The sequence below is a fragment of the Talpa occidentalis genome, unplaced genomic scaffold, assembly GCF_014898055.3.
Source record: "Talpa occidentalis isolate TD23 unplaced genomic scaffold, MPIMG_talOcc4v2.1 talOcc4.3, whole genome shotgun sequence".
NCBI classification, from domain to species: Eukaryota; Metazoa; Chordata; class Mammalia; order Eulipotyphla; family Talpidae; genus Talpa; species Talpa occidentalis.
Genome location: NW_023603184.1, coordinates 114,950,325 through 114,967,125, shown reverse-complemented (window position 1 = coordinate 114,967,125; position 16,801 = coordinate 114,950,325). Strand labels below are relative to the sequence as shown.

Genomic DNA, 16,801 nt, shown 5'->3' with positions numbered 1-16,801 from the left:
GGAACAAGGCTTTGAGCACTTCTCTTGTCCTTTCACCAACTGAAAGTGTGCTTTTAATGGTTAAAAATTATATCACACTCTACTGTCCATTAAAGAACTGAATAGGATTCATTCTTAGAGAATTGAATAGAGTTTTCCTTAGTCTATTTGTATTTAATCATTCCTTAGATGCAGCAGCAATAGTAGTAATAATAACAGCACAATCACTTATGTTTTGTTAATTTTTAGAACCGAAAAAACACATTTATGAAGAGTTCCTGTAACTATCCCATTTTTGGGGGGTGATGTAAGGAGCTCAATTCAGGTTAAGTTACTAGTCAGAGATTGTGTGAGGATCAGAGCTCATGTTTTCCAAGGCTCTTGTCAGAGATATTATGTAGAAGAATTGTTTCAAATATATCATACTTCAAGTATTTTTTTCTTCTTTAACTTAAAATTACTTTCATTGTAAAAGTTATTCATTTCCTTTCTTCAGGATTTGAAATTTGGAACTGTATTTTTATTTCCAAATAATTTACAGGGTTAGTGACACAGTCTTTAAGAGGGATGTAGAGATAATGTGTTTTCCACTTCCCTTTGGTGTGTTGACTCAAGCTATTGAAAAACCACTATGGGGTAAGCTTAGAAGATGGGGTGAGGTTACTCTGTGAAAAACAATTCAAATCTATGTATGCTTACTGATTCATGACATTTTTTTCTTTAACTATGTCTTCTTTTGGAAGCAAATAAATAGGTATGGTTCTACAAGAAACAAAACCATGCAAAATACTAGAAATGCAATGTTGTTTTGCTATATGAATGAAGATGTGGGAATATTATTGATGCTGTTCTCTGCCTCTTTATGGAAATATGATTCTGGAGACTTCAATTCAGTAGTTTAGTGGAATCATAAAAATGTCATAGTACCCTGAAATATAATAATTAGCTGAGATACTGTTTTGAAACATTGACAAGACCATTAAAATATGAAGATATTGTTAAAGTTGGGAATTGTAATAACAGTGGGCTTTAAAATATTTTCTGGCCCCCTTTTCCAACTCCATTGTTGTAAATGCTTTAGACTTTTAAAAGTTTTATTTATTTAAATATTAATAAATATGTTTTACTTACATACTCCATGCTTTTAAACTTTGTGGTGCGTGATCTATGATTTAATTTTTCTAGATCACCAATTTCTTTAACGGACTTGAAATGTTTTCCTGTATCTTCCCTAAACTCTGTTCAGCCAATCTTTGTTGAAATGTTATTGATTCTTTGAAGCTGTGTCTAAATTGTAGCACATCTATAAGTTCTTTCCAGATTGTGACTCCAAGTCTTTTAATATAACCCTGTTCTTCTTTTGGTCTCTGAACTTATATAGCAGGACTTTCCTTTTATTTTTTTTTTAATTTTTTGCATCATTATTCACTTTTAAACAATATTTGCTTCCCCCCAGCCTCTCAGGTGTAGTCCCCATAGAATTTCCTTCACCAATGCACCCGTGCACCATCACCTCAGTCTCCTGTGCTCCTCCCTCCCGTGCTCCTTTCTGATCCCTCTTCCACCTCCTCCCCTGCAGGATGTCTCTGATTTATAGTTGTCTGTTTTTGCTTTGTTGTGTTTTGTACTGTTATTATTTTTTTACATTTATGTCTTATTTGGTTCCCCCTATATTCTTGATATAAGTGACACCATCCAATATTTTTCTTTTTTCTTCTGGCTGATTTCACTGAGCGTAATTCCTTCCAGTTCCATCCACATTGCTGTGAATGGCATGAGTTTATCTTTCTTGATTGCTGAATAATATTCCATTGTGTATATATACCACATGTTCCTGATCCAGTCATCTATTTTTGGGCATTTGGGTTGTTTCCAGATTTTACCTATTGTAAATAGTGCTGCAATGAACATGGGTGTACAGGTGTTCTTTTGAATCACTGTTTTTGTGTCCTTTGGGTAGATCCCTAGTAGTGGAACTGGTGGGTTGTGTGGTAGCTCTATTTTTAGTAGACCGAGGAACCTCCAGACAGCTTTCCATAGTGGTTGGGCCAGTTTGCACTCCCACCAGCAATGTAGAAGAGTTCCTTTTTCACCATATCCTCGCCAACATTTGTTGTTGCTTGTTTTTTTGGTATGTGCCATTCTTACTGGTGTAAGGTGGTATCTCAATGTATTTTTAATTTGCATTTCCCTGATTTAAGGGATGTTGAACATTTTTTCATATGCCTGTTGGCCATTTGCATTTCCTCTTTGGAGAAATGTCTTTTAAGTTCTTCTGCCCATTTCTTGACTGGATTTTTTAATTTGTTTTTGTTGAGTTCTTTGTATATCTTTGTGATCTGTCCCTTATCAGTTGACTGGAGTGCAAAGATTTTTTCCCAATCAGTGGGGTGTCTCTTTGTTTTGGTTAATGTCTCTTTTCCTGTACAGAAGCTTTTCAGTTTGATATAATCCCAGGTGTTTATCTTTTCCTTGACTTTCTTTGCTTTAGATGTTATTGCGATGTATGTCTTGTAGTGTTTTACCTATATTTTCGTCTATATATTTTATGACTTTAGGTCTTATGTCAGGTTCTTTTATCCATTTTGAGTTGATTTTTGTGCACAGTGGAAGGTAGTGGCCTAGTTACATTTTTTTTTTTGCATGTGGTGGTCCAGTTTTGCCATTTATTGAACAAACTGTCCATGTTCCATTGCGTTTTCTTTGCTCATTTGTCAAAGATCAGTTGTCCATATAAGTGTGGTTTTATTTCTGGGCTCTCTGTTCAGTTCTATTGGTCTGTGTGTCTGTTTTTGTTCCAATACCAAACTGTTTTAATTATTATGGATTTGTAGTATAGCTTGAAGTTTGGAAGTGTGATACCTCCTTTCTCCTTTGTTTTCATCAGTAGGGCTTTGGCTATTTGTGTTTTTGTGGTTCCATATGAATTACATCAGTATTTGTTCTATTTGAAGAATGCCATTGAGATTTTTATTGGACTATGTTGAATCTGTATATTGCTTTTGATAGGATGGACATTCTAATAATGTTAATTCTTCCAATCCATGAGCAGGGGATGTCTTTCCATTTCTTTGTGTCTTCTATTTCTTTTAACAGTGTTTTATAATTTTCTTTGTATAGGTCTTTCACCTCTTTTGTTAGGTTTATTCCCAAGTATTTTTTTTTTTTGTTTCAATGATAAAAGGCATGGTTTTCTTGATTTCTTCTTCTTCAGATTGATTGTTTGTATATAGGAAGGCTACTGTTTTTTGTGTGTTGATTTTGTATCTTGCTACTTTACCGAACCGTTCCAATATTTTGTTCATTGCAGATATCAGCATGTGTGTCAATTACCACCAAACCAGGTTGACCATGGTGAGCCAGGATATGTCCTATATATTTACATCATTGAAGTAATCTCTCAACAAATGTGCAACACTTTTAATTGCATATAACTTGTAATACTAGAACCCCCTCTTCCTTAAGTAGATGTGCTGACACATTAGGATGACATATTAGGATGAGCAAGGCATATTTGAAACAAGGATATTGGGGTTAGGGTTCATGCCTTCAGAGCACAGGAACTTCTTAATTCTTTCTGTTACTGATGATTTCCATGTTCCACATCATTGAAGTATTGCATTGGAGATTTTTAGCCATGTCATAAAAATTGTGAGAAATGCAGGATATATAGTAAACCTCACTGTGGCTTCTGGAGCCCAATGATGGACCTTAGAGATTGCCTATAAGATGGGAACTAATAAAGGATCTTTTGTATAAATAATGCATATACATTTAATTTTAGTTAGGTCAACAGGGAACAATATTGCAAGCATTCTGAGAGTCTCCCTTGATTGTTCTAGCTATGTATTATAGTTATGAAAAAGAAATTTCAGATGTGAGGAACAATTTTCCAGATTCCACTCATTTCAAAATCATAGAAATGGAGATGATACTGAAAGGGAAGACAATGCACATTTATAAAATCTCACTTATCCAACAATATCTTATGATTACAGTTATTCCAGAGAAAAGAAAAGTAAGTCTCTGAAACAAGAAAATGAGATCCATATGTTCTTCTAAATCTTTAGAGATGATATCACTCACATTCTTAAATAATACACTAAAATAATACATTCTCTGTAACTGGTGAGCAAAACCTGTTAGTATTTTCTATATATTAAGAATAAAAAATGATTTTTTTTTTGTAGTAAGTGATCACAGGAAGCTTTGATTTTTCTACTCTCGGATATCAATAAAGACTCAGAGTTCGGGGGATGCAATACTTTAAGAACATACTCAAAATCAAGTAATTGCTCTTTCACCAACGCTTTTTATGTGTGTATGTTTTTGTGTATGGATATCTACTTGATTTAATAAAATAGTGACTAGGACAAAATGAGCGAAATATGCAGAATACTCCTGATTTCTAAGCAGTATTATCAGTGAGCCTCTGGTTCTTTGTTGTGTTTGAAAACTTGGCTACATGGCAACTAAGTTTAATGTTAATTTAAGAATTCAATCCACTGTGTTCAGATCTTATCTAAATTCATATTATATATACCAAAGTAAGTGCATTAATTACTTGACAATATTTAAATAAAAATTAAAATCCACACGCATCATATATTTTCCATCATATGTCTTCTTTTTTAAAAAAGATTTATTTATTCATGCATACAAGAACCAGGGTACAGGCCAGATGTGTGGGAGGGTGTGGGGACCCACCAGAGACAGAGCGGGGAGACTGACCTAAATACACTGCTTAGGGGAGCAGCGGGCGAGACAGGAGAGGTCAGCTGCACCATGTGGGTATCTCCCTGGCCAGCTGGGATTGAACCCGTGCTGCAGAGGCTGCAGACAGCCTCACAGCGCTGCGCTCAACCGCTTGCGCCACCAGGGAGGCCCTCTGTCTTCTTAATGATTATTAAAATAGTGGCATAAAGAGCCATGGTAGGAAGTTTGGGAAGTTTCTGCTTTTCAGCATTAACTAAAACTTGACCACTGCTGACCACTTCCCATTTGACCTAACTACATTGGGAGAGGGAGATAAGAATAAAAGAGTTAATTAAGCAGAGATTATTTTAAAAATATGTTTTTAAACATTGATATTAAACAACTCTGACATTCTGACAGAGTTGGTGTAATTATTTTTATTGAACACTGTATACAAATGTAAATGTAAAGCAAAAGTGAAGTATATATCCCAGGTTTACATAAAATGCTATTCCTTCTCAAGAGCCAGTTTACAAAAACTACTTACATTTCTTCTCAAAAGTAGAAAACCCATATATCTGTGAAACAAAACTGAACAGTACCAAAGGTCTGAAGAGTATGCCCTTCTGTGTGTCATGTGCTACATAATTCTGAAGAGGTGGAACCTATGCCCCTGAATCATACATAGTGTTTTAAATCAATGTTGCATCAATAATAAAACAGATAATAATTTTAAGGAATATACAGATGAACTTTGTAAAATATGATAAAATGTATCACTTTGATTTCCCTGCCCTCTGCTACCCTTTACATACCAAAGGCACATTTCCCAGACCTCTGGCTGCCACATAATTGTCAATTTAACAATGTAGGAACTTTAGAGTCTGATGGACTGAATGACTCTTTATATTGTTGAGTAACAACTTGAGACTCTTTGGCCTTTAATTTTTTTAAAGCAGTATATGGGGCATAGCAAACTCATTTGGTCTAAATGGCCTTTGGTGTCATTGAGTTTCTGGACAATTTCCCCTTTGTAGCCTGTACCTAGTCCTGCCATCTAAAATGTTTCCCTCAGGGGAAGCCCTGACTCATGAATACTCATTTTTAGCAACAGAGAATTGTCTATTCCAATACAAACAATCATCCATGTTTTGGTACAGTTAGGCTTAATACATAAATAATGGATTAAAGGTTAAAAATGAGAGTATAAAATTTTAAAAGTGTAAATGTGAAAGTTTATAAAAAGGAATGAACTGTTGACATTTGCAATAGTGTGGATGAATATGAGAAGCAAACACAAGAGGCTACATACTGTGTGATCCTAGTTATATAATATTCTGAAGGCAAAGCTATAGGAACAAAAATTGATCAGTGGTACCAGGAGTGGTGATGGGAGGAGGAGATGAACTTCAAATGGACAATATTGGGCGGGGTGGGGGGGGTGATGAAGAAGATTATTTCCTGGTTTCTGATGGTGGTTGCATTAGTCAAAGCTTAAGAAACACAAAAAAGGTGAATTTTGCTCTATTGATACTATGCCTTAATAAAAATAATATGAAAGAAAAGAAACAGAATGAAGGGATGGGTGGAACATACTGCAGTGGGTAACTGAATTTCATTCTAGTTAGCTTGGATTTTGATCTTTAAGTAAATTTTGATAGTTAAATTTTAAACTGATGACAAAGTCCATATTTTTTAAAGGAGCACTAACAGTTACTTTTATTTATTTAATCAGCATACATATTACTTTTATGCCAGACATTATCTAAAAGCTTTTATAAATATCAACTCATTTAATCCTTATAACAACTGTGAGTTACACAGTATTATTAGTCTAGTTTTGCAGATAAGGGAACCGAGCTGCAGAGAAAACATCCAACTTTCCATGGTCACCCAGCTGGTAAGTGGTAGGGAAAACGATATGCACTCTCTCAGTCTGGTTCCAGTCTGTGCTCATAATCACTACAGTTATGAAGATACAATTCTTCTTATTATTATAGCTTTCCCCAGCTTTATTGAGGAATAATTGACAAAATTATATATATTTAGGGTATACAATGTGATGACTTGATATACATATACACTGTGAAATGATACTACAATCAAGTAAATTAACACATCTATCACCTCACATACTTTTTTTAAATATGTGGTGAGACCCACTCTCAGAAATTTTCAAGTGAACAAAATACTAACTATAGTCGCTAAGGTGTACTTTAGCTCTCCAGCCTGTGACTGTTTATTGCCTTAAGGAGCTTAGACAACATTGTATAATACAAAATTGCAAACTTTTCTCAAAATATGACTTATGCTGTAATATACATGTCCAACTTAAAATAAAAGTACATATTTTTTGTGCTCCCTAACTGGTATCTTTTTTTCCCTCTTTGTCTTACTATAATATATTTCTCACAGGCCAATCAGATTTTTTGAAAATCAGTATATTAGAGCACATAATTCTTCTGTTTAAAAGCTCTTCAGTGCATTCTCATTGCATTTAGGAAATAATCCAAACTTCTCTATCACCTGCAAATTTTTAATGATCATCTCCAAACTTTTATCAGGCTTTCTTTATAATCTTGCATACTTAAAGCTTATTCTTATATTTGGCAGGAAGAATAATGGCCTCCCTGTCCATGTCCTAATCTCCAGAGCTTATGGGTGTTTGACCCATACATGTAAAGAAGAGCTTTGTAGATGTTATGATGGATTTTAAGTTTGGGGAAATTATCCTGGACTATCTAGATAGAACCAGTATAATTACATGTGTTTTGTTTTTTTTTTTAAAGATTTATTTATTTATTTATACAAGCACTGGGTACAGTCAGAGGCGCGGGAGGGTGAGAGAATTCACCAGAGCCAGAGCGGGGAACAGAACAGGCAGACCGATGAAATACATTGCTCTGGGGAGCAGCAGGCGCGGCAGGAGAGGTCTGAGCGCCATGTGGGACCCTCGCTGATGGCCGGGGATGGAACTGGTGCTGCAGAGGCTGAGGGCAGCTTTGCAGCCCAGCGCTCAACCGCTGCGCCACCAGGGGAGGCCCAATTACATGTGTTCTTAAAAGTAAAAAACTTTTCCTGGCTGTAGCTAAAAATGAGATACCACCCCAAAGTAGTGTCCGAGTGATGCTTTGTTACTTGCTTTGAAGATGAAGAAGAGGCCATGAAACTCTAGGTGTTGGCTTTTAGATGTTTAAAAACGCAAGGGAATGGATTCTTTCCTAGAATCTGTGAAAAGGAGCTTGGACCTGTTTATACTTAGCTTTTAGCTCAATGAAACCTAGACTTTGAAATATAAACCTGCAAGACAAAGCATTTATACTGTTCTAAGTTACTAAGTTTGTGGTAATTTTAATGGTAACTACAGATAATGAATACACCATCCTAGGTTACCCATACTTGCTGTTCTCTTTGCTTATAATGCACCCATCCCCATCCCCACATCAAATCTCCAAAGATAAACCCTTTTCAAATTTTAGGTCTATCTTAATTGTCCTATCTGCAGCATTCCTCTCACACCACCAACTCCTGATAAACTCTAAAACAACACAGTTTGTTTCTTTCATGACTGACCTATTGCTATCTGCAATTATCTCTTATGTTTTCTCATTTGCTTATTTATGATTATTTCTTTACTTGAGGTTATAAACTCCATAGCATCAAAGACCATGTCTGTGTTGTGTGTAACTGTATATTTAATTCCTTCAGAAGAATCTGGCAAATGTAGACACTCAACAAATATTTGTTGAATGAGGCAATGAATTAGATCAGGGAGGTGATTATTTCACACAAAAGTCAGAGTCTGAGCAATATTCTGAGGTGTGAAACTACTTATGTGCTTGAGAAAATCTATGCTTCTAATGATTGAAGCCAACAGAGAAAAGCAAAAGGAGATGGAAACCAAGAAATGGGTGGTGGTGCTGGTGCTGCTGCTCCTCCTCCTCTTCTGTTTTCTACTTCTTCCTCCTCCCTTTATCCTCTTTTCTTACTATTTTCCTTGTTTATCTTTTTCTTATTCTTTTCAAATATATTGCTATATTTTCTATATACTTGGGAGTTAATTTTTTTTTTAACAAAATAGGAAGTAGTTGAGAATTGCATAACAAAATCAAAAAGAATTGGTAATCAATTGGATGTGAGTTGAGAGAGAAGGAAGTGTCTCCCTGTGTTTCTGATCTTTGAGATGAGGGTAATGGTAGAAAAAGAAAAAAACAAATGAACAAACAAGAGGAAATAAAACAAACTCTTAGACTGTAAGAACAAAATAGTGGTTACCAAAAGGGAAGGGGCAAAGAGAGTATGTAAATTAGGTAAAAGGGGTCAGTTGTATGGTGATAGAAACTAGACTTCTGGTGATGAACATAATTTAAGACACACAGATGTTGATTTATGAGGCTGTATGCCTGAAACCTATATTACAACCAATGTTACTTTGATTAAAAAGAACAATGTGACGTAATGGTTTCATTTTTGCATTCTGAGTATCATGGACTGGTTCAGAGGGAGATATTCATGCAGGCACTTAGAAATGCAAGTCTGCAACTCAGGAGAAATCATTAGCATGTAAATGGAAGTAAAGTTGAGGGATCTAATAGTTAATGAAGTCCAATATGTTAGGCAGTGAGGGAGAAAAGATAATACAATGCTGCAAGCAAAATAACTCTCTGAGAAGAATTAGCAAAGAAAACTTGAGCAAAAAAGAAGGAAGTGTAAGAGAAATACATAGGAGTAGGAGGACAAGGGAGGAAAGAGTTTCAGTAAGAAAAGAATAGTTGGAATAACAGACACTGAAAAGAGAAAAGAGGAATGAGCTTTGGGATTATGAACAAGTGGGTGTTACTGCTCCTTGCATCATGGTATCAATAGAGCTTGGTGATGATGTCCTGATGCAGAGGAATAAGTATGGCTGAGAGGTGAAGGAGTGGGAGGAAAAAAAATAATAGTGAGAAAGTGTGGAGTTAAGGGAAATCTTTGGGGTTTTTTTGTTTTTTTTGTTTTTGTTTTTTTAGGAAAGACAGGAGGACACTGACAAGGTAATTTTTTAAAAAGATTTATTTATTTATACAAGAGTTGGGGTATAGGCCAGAGGCCTGGGAGGGTGAGAGGATTCACCAGAGACACAATGGGGAGCAGAGCAGGCAGATGGACCAAAAGCACTGCTGAGAGCTGCAGCAGGAGAGACAGGAGTGGTCTGCTGCACCATCTGGGTATTCTCCTGGCTGGCTGGGAATCGAACCCACGCTGCAGAAGCTGCGGACACCTTCACAGCACTACGCTCAACCCGCTGTGCCACGGAGAGAGGAAGGCTTTTTTTTTTTGAAAAGATAATGTTTTGAAGGAAATGGAAAGGGGCAAGATAATGGGTATTAACCTTGAAGGTGCTAAGATGGCTTTTTTCCTGAGACAAGAAGTGTTGGTATCAGGTATTCCCAAGCATTTAATCACCTCGCAGTCAAACATCTCTGATGTAGAATCTTAGATATACCACTTAGAGTAACAAACTTGAGTGGTAAAACATCTTTGAAATGTAATTCCTTACCTATGAATTGAGGAAAATACTACTTTTCAGGGTTGCTGTGAAAAATTGAATTGGTTAAAGTTCACCCTTTAAACACATAATACTCTGTTGGGATGGACTTCTTTGAACTTGTGGCAGATTTCTGAGCTCCCTACTCAAACAGAGTCCTAGAATCAGTTCTCTAAGTACTAAGAAATGGTTGAGTCCTCTATTCTGAACCCAACCTCATCTATTAAACAGACACAGCCAGTCTATACCTATGTATGTTTTACTCCACTTCCAAATTATAATAGTATATTAAAGCCAAATTTAGAGGAAAAGCCCAAGTTGTGAATCTTGAAAAGAGAGAATGCAAATTTATTAGCTCCCCCACAGATCTTTGCTGTGCTTCTATCATGCCATGAGCTTTTGATATGATGGAGAGAGGAGACTGAACCTGGAGGGAACTGTGAGAGGTTGCATGTGTTTTTAATCATTCTTATAAAAGCTTTGTTTATAGTTAGACTTAAAAAGCTATATTGATAAGCTGATAATAACTCTTTTCATAACGGATACTGAAATGCTGGTCTGAACAAGTACATATGCTGTGTACAATGACTCCAATACAAGTCCTGTGAACTTACTTTATCAATCTTGTACCCTCAGCATCTGTAATATTTCCAGAGTGTTGTTGATTCTCTATGCTTCTGGGAAGGTTCTATAGAATGTACCTGAAAATTGTGCCAACCCTTTGATATTGGAGTGTTGGCTTTTAAAATGATCTCTTAGAATAGAATTGGCAAATCCAGAGAATAAATGCCCCCATGCCACCCCCAATATGTATTCTCCTGTTACTCACTTTGAGTATTAGCAAGGTTATTCACTTGAATATTTATTCAAGTCTTGGAATTTCTCAGATAGTCTAGAAATAATTAGCAGAAATATGACCTTTGTTTTTTTGTGAAGCCCATTCTTTTAAGTGGGAGCAAGACACCCATAGGAAAGAGTGTTGTGGTGGTACAAGTAATTGAAATGAGAAATGTCCAAGTGAAAAGTTAAATTTAGGAGTACAAGATCAGAGCATCTGAGGAAGTTGACCTCCTCTAGAATCATTCTCCAAGATTATTTAACTTCAAAGCTAAAATTCAAAGGTTCATTTCTTCTATTAAGAAGAGTGATAATGCATTTCTTACCTAATCCCACCCTATAGCCTCTTTTCTATTGGGCTTCATGCTCAGCAGATATATGTTTTTGATGCATAATTTTACTGGGCTTAATGCATCAAAAAATATTTGTACGTTCCACTGATGTTTCTTGTCTCATATAAACTGATTTTCTAAGAGTCCACATATAGCTATTTGAAGGTTATGGATATGACTTTCACTTCTTTTGTTCCATCCTCTCCCTCCATTGCTTAGCACATTGCAGGGCACCTGATCATTATTCATAATTATGAACAGTTGACCCATCTGCACCGTAAAGAACAACCTTTCTGATTCTAGGTGGACTCAGATAGCAAATTATTAGATTATGTAGAACACTCTGAGGTTATTCGGATCTTGGCAAGTATGAGTGTGGCAGAAAAGTTCATAGACAGAGTTCTTAAATGGCACATGCACCTGGGACTGCCATATTCCCCAGAAAACTGACTTAGGGGTAATAGCAACACCAGCTACTTTGATGTAGCTCTTTGCAATCTGGAACTTAGTTAATAATGTAATACTCATTTAAGTGTCACTAGACCCTGTACATTAGATCAGGGCAAAGCCCTTTTCTCAAATGACAAAATTGGAGTGTGTAGAAATAAAGGGCTTTGTGTTTAAAAATTGGTGAGTGGCAGAGCTGATATTTGAATTTTCTGTATCCTAATGCAGTGTACTTCCCATTCCTCTACACTAGCTATTTTTCTACATAATAAAATTATGAGCAAGAGGGACCTGCAGTTGTGAACCTCCAAACAAGAGATATGAAGTGATAAAGAAAGTATTTATCTTCTTAATTTGAATCTTATGTCACAAATTTATTTGTCTATAAGTTTCTTCACTTGGACTTTACCTGGGTACAGTTTTAATAGTTCCCTTCCAGAGTCTGGGAAAAGAAACAGCATCTAGGAAAGGGACAGGAATACTTGTTTAGTCAAAAGAAAGGGTTAAAATCCATCCTTTGAAAGTTTGACAAGAGAGTTCTGAATTCCCTAGATGCCAAAAACTAGGCTAAAAGGCTGTATTTCCTCCCTAATGTCTTTTTCAGCTTATAGGGAAAAAGTTGAGTGTGTGTCTGGGGGAAGGGCTAGTGAGGGGAAAATAGGACTCTTTCCTTCTAACAGGCTTTTTTTTTTTTTTTTTTTAAAAGGAAAGAGAAATAAACATTGTTTCTGTAATTAAGCCCCATTTATGTTTAAAACATAAATGAAATAGGGACAGTTCAAGGCACAGAGGCTCGTGCTCTGATTTGGTTGTTTACCATCAATCAGACTGTTGCTTGGCAGACACTGGATGGTTATGAGCCTGAACAAGCTGAAAAGGGGCAGGAAAAGAAGTGGAGGCAGCATTCTTCCTATTTAAAGCTGCATCGCTTGAAAAAAGTTTTCGCAGACGGTGCTGGAGCTGGTGCTGAAAAAGGGGGTTTGCAGAGGCTGCCCTGGGGCTGGTGCTGAAAGAAGAGCCCGCAGCTGACTTCATGGTGCTACAATAACCTTAGAATCTACTTTTCACTCCCAAGAGGATCCACATGTCTAATATTTAGACATAATGGCAAACTGGGTGGAAGCAAGACCTCTCCTCATTCTTACTGTTTTATTAGGGCAATTTGTCTCAATAAAAGCCCAGGAAGAAGGCGAGGATGGTGAGTTTGCTGTTTACTTTGCTTGTGATGTTTATTGCATGGTTTGGGAAATAGGTGGAATGTTAAGTCTTGGGAAAAGCGTGAAGAAGGGTTTGTGTTTTGAAGCTGAGAAGGAGGCTGACAGATTTGCACCTGGGAAATGGTCAGAAGACAATCGGGATGTTTGCAAATCCAAAGCTGCTTACTTGCTTGGAAAGAGTGCACTAATGAATATTTCTGGGAAAGGCTAAGATAATTCTTTTTTGTTGAATTTGAAGAGTGGGGAGTTTAAAAGTAAAAACACGTTTAGTTAAAGGAGTTCTGTTCTGCGGGCTGGAGTTTTAGAGCAAGGAAAAGTCACAGCAGAAGCTGGATAGGGTGGAGTCTTTTTGTACCGAACTTCAGCTGCTTCATAAAATTCTTTGTTTAGAAAAATCTCTGCAGCCACTCTAATAACTGATTTTTCTTTGTCTTTGACTCCTTATTCTTTTCTCTTCACTTTGCCATTTTCAGTTTTGATCCTAAAGTCACTTTTGCTTGCTGAGAACAGTCTCATTTATTTCTCCATGACAGAGGCTGATAGAAGCCAGATTTCTTAAACTGGTATTTTCCCACCCTACTGACTGTATTGTCAGGACAGTGGTGGTTCCCTGTTGTCTGGTGGAAGGCAGGAAATCTGCATGCCTTCTATATAATTTATTTATCATGGAACATTTATATGGATATTATCCTTATTTTAAGACAAATATTGCCTGACTACCAATTGTTTTTCCCTATGCCATTGGGTGTGTTAGGGTTGGGTTGTGTGGTATGGTTAAGCAAAAAATGTATGGCTGTTACATACTATTAGTGAATATTTAAATTGGTTGCACTGATTATTAAATCCTTATTCCCCAGGGCTGAAATTTCAAATATGACCATGTTTTCTTTCATAATGGACTATTAGATTTTCATTGCTATTTAACATCAAGCTTAAGCTTTCAAAACTTAGCACATCTATTAAACTTTTCTGTTACTGTTGTTCACACACACACACACACACACACACATATATATATATATACATATGAGCACTTATGCTTATTTATGTGTATATATATTTTTTTCAACATTTGCTTCTTTGTATTTTTGCTCTAAAGAAGTTCATAAAGTTAATTTAGAGACCACCAGTTCTAAATAAAAAATAATTAAAGAGTGAAATAAGAATCGGGGATGAATATCTAACAATCTGTCCAAAGTCCCATAGAGGGGGCACTTTCTAAAATCATGGAACATTTTAATGTTACTTTTTATGTTTTAAAAAAAAGGCAGTTTATAGCAGGTAAAAACTTTTGAGTTTCTTTGTAGTGGTGTGAAAAGCATGTATTGTTTGGAAACATTGAGAATATAATTGAATAGGAAGTCAAAGCCAGAAAAGGGGAGAAAAATAAAGAGAAGTTATAGTAGAAATAGAAAATCTGATTGTAAAAGGAACAATTGGCTCCCCTCCCCCACCAAAACAACCAACAAGCTTTAAAACACAGTTAGTACAGCTTTCCTTGTTACTATATTTTAAATAAATAATTTACTTTAATAAAGTGTAGAAATAAGTGAACATGTGACTAAATGAGGGAATGTTTCCAGGGTATATGGAATAGACAGTATGCTAAACGACTTTACCAAATACTCATAATTACTCTGTAAGTCTTTCTGAAAAAAAAAAAAAAAAAAAAAAAAAAAAAGCAGTGTTTAATTTTCCTTACTATTAATCTATAGAAATGTTAGGAATGCTGTGCGTGGTACAGAGCACCCAACTCTATACTAGCTCCTCTTCCACTAACACAACCAAGCAGCATAAAAATCAGAATCCTAAACATCAGGTTTTATAAAAATGAGCAATTGCGTGCATACATATTGTAAAAAAATAAGTTATCTTTATTACTTAATTGAAGAGAATATATGTGATAAAAATTCAATAGCAAAATAAAGTAGTCATGACCCCAATTAAAGGGAATACAGACAAGCATTCCAGAAAGTATATTCAGAGTTATGTAACATACTATATTTATATATTTTTTAGCTTAAGAAGTATTGTATGATTACTTGGCAATACTTTATTTTCCCTGTTCAGGCTTGTTAGAAACTCATGAAAAGTATCAGAATTTTGAAACACCAGATAATTTTAAATTTTGAGAAGAGTAAGCTCAGGTTAAAGCTTTAAATTAAAAGAAATCTCAGGCATACATACAAAACATGTAACTTTTTTTTTCATTTTTAGCTATTTTATGTAAGTCATATAATGTGGCATTTACATGTGTATAAATATGTCCTCTTGCACATGTAGAGACATGTTATCATGTGTGAGCAGATTTTTACAAGCTTTTATTTTTTCTTTTCAAATTTTCAAGATATAGTTATCCTTAATTGGCTGTGGTTATTTACTGGAAATATGAAACATAAACATAGTGCTTGCCTGATAGAAATACTAACAAAAGATGAGATTAAATTAATTAAAGCTTCAGGCCTTTTAGGTCAAAATTATTTATGTTCTCATTAAATTTTTAGAAATGAAGTGAATTTTTAAATTTAAAGAACTGAAAGGAGAAAGGAAATTGGGTTAACTTCTCTTGAAACTGTTAAGTAATAAAAATTAGAGTTAAGATGACAGCATCAGCTTTTCATGGGGGGGTGTGTGTGATGGGGAGTGCTTTGGAAGGTTTCCCATTTATTTTGTTTGAGAAAATACCTGTACATTTATGATAATTTTTATACTCCTAAAAAGGGTTAGCACCCAGTAAGATATATAAGTGGACATACTTGATCTTAGAAAATAATATTTCATTTGAATAACTGATATCAACAATAGAGCACCAATGGAAAAAAGGGAAGGGTGTAGCAATATTCCTTTCCAGAGACTGTAAATATCAGTGCTTTTCAGAGGCCAGGCACATAATATAAAAGTGAAACAAACAAATATTTATACATCAACAGGAATGAGGGACCTGTGGAGAACTGAAGACCCATGCCCACTTTAAATCATTCAAAACTAAAATTTTCAGAAAGTATTGCAGAAGCCAAATATAATATATCTGAGTGCCAAATATAGCTCATGGATCATAAATTTACAACCCTCTTGTCACCTTACACTGATGTCCTGGACTCAAGCCAACTTCTGATTACTAAGAGATGAGGGACTCACACTCCTTGGTCTATCATGGTCTCAGTCTATACACTGTAACTTTGGTAACAACTTGCTTTTCTAATTATTCTTTTCACTTATTTGCACTTTCATTATGTTATGTCTTGCCATTTGTCTCATCATTGAAATACAAGTATGAAGAAACAGATGTTTAAAACTCAGCAATACTTGAATGGAATAATTTTAAAGGAAATAGTTTAAGATATTGTTCATTTGTTTTAACACATTACTATTAAGAAAGATACATTGGTTCATAAGAATTATAAATTTCTATTGCTTCTCGGCCTTTTGGCTAAGATCAAGTGAAGAATTATAAATTTCTAAATGTGTGTTTTAATCTAGTTTGAGTTGCAAACAGCAGAATGTCTTAATTTACACAAAAGAGGTGCTTTTTCTTTTTTAAAAGAAGCTCTTACGTAGTAAAAGTCTGGTATATTGACTTCACAAAGTCATCAAGAATTCAATTTATTTCTAACTGTATTCTCTTACTGCTAGAGTATAGTCATTGATGTTATTGATGTTATGCTCCCACATGGCTGCTGGAGCTCCAGCCATTACATGTGAATTCCAGGCATCTGGATAGAAGATGGGAGACAAAGGTTTTTTTTTTTGTTTTTTTTTTTTAAATG

The 16,801-nt window shown here is 35.4% G+C and overlaps 1 protein-coding gene and 1 pseudogene across 3 annotated transcripts in view; both read left to right on the top strand.

Moving 5' to 3' along the window:
• COL5A2 (collagen type V alpha 2 chain) overlaps positions 1–16,801 on the top strand; it is a 202,444-nt gene that overhangs the window by 60,453 nt on the left and 125,190 nt on the right. The window contains exon 1 of one of the 3 annotated variants that reach the window (XM_037523688.2): positions 12,534–13,015. The exons of the other annotated variants lie outside the window; for them this stretch is intronic. Within the exon in view, the coding sequence (XP_037379585.1) occupies positions 12,922–13,015 (94 nt within the window). The 5' untranslated portion in view covers positions 12,534–12,921. Of the gene's footprint in view, positions 1–12,533; positions 13,016–16,801 lie in introns of those variants that run through there. 3 annotated transcript variants of the gene reach the window in all.
• Positions 16,445–16,593, top strand: LOC119256497 (U2 spliceosomal RNA; annotated as a pseudogene).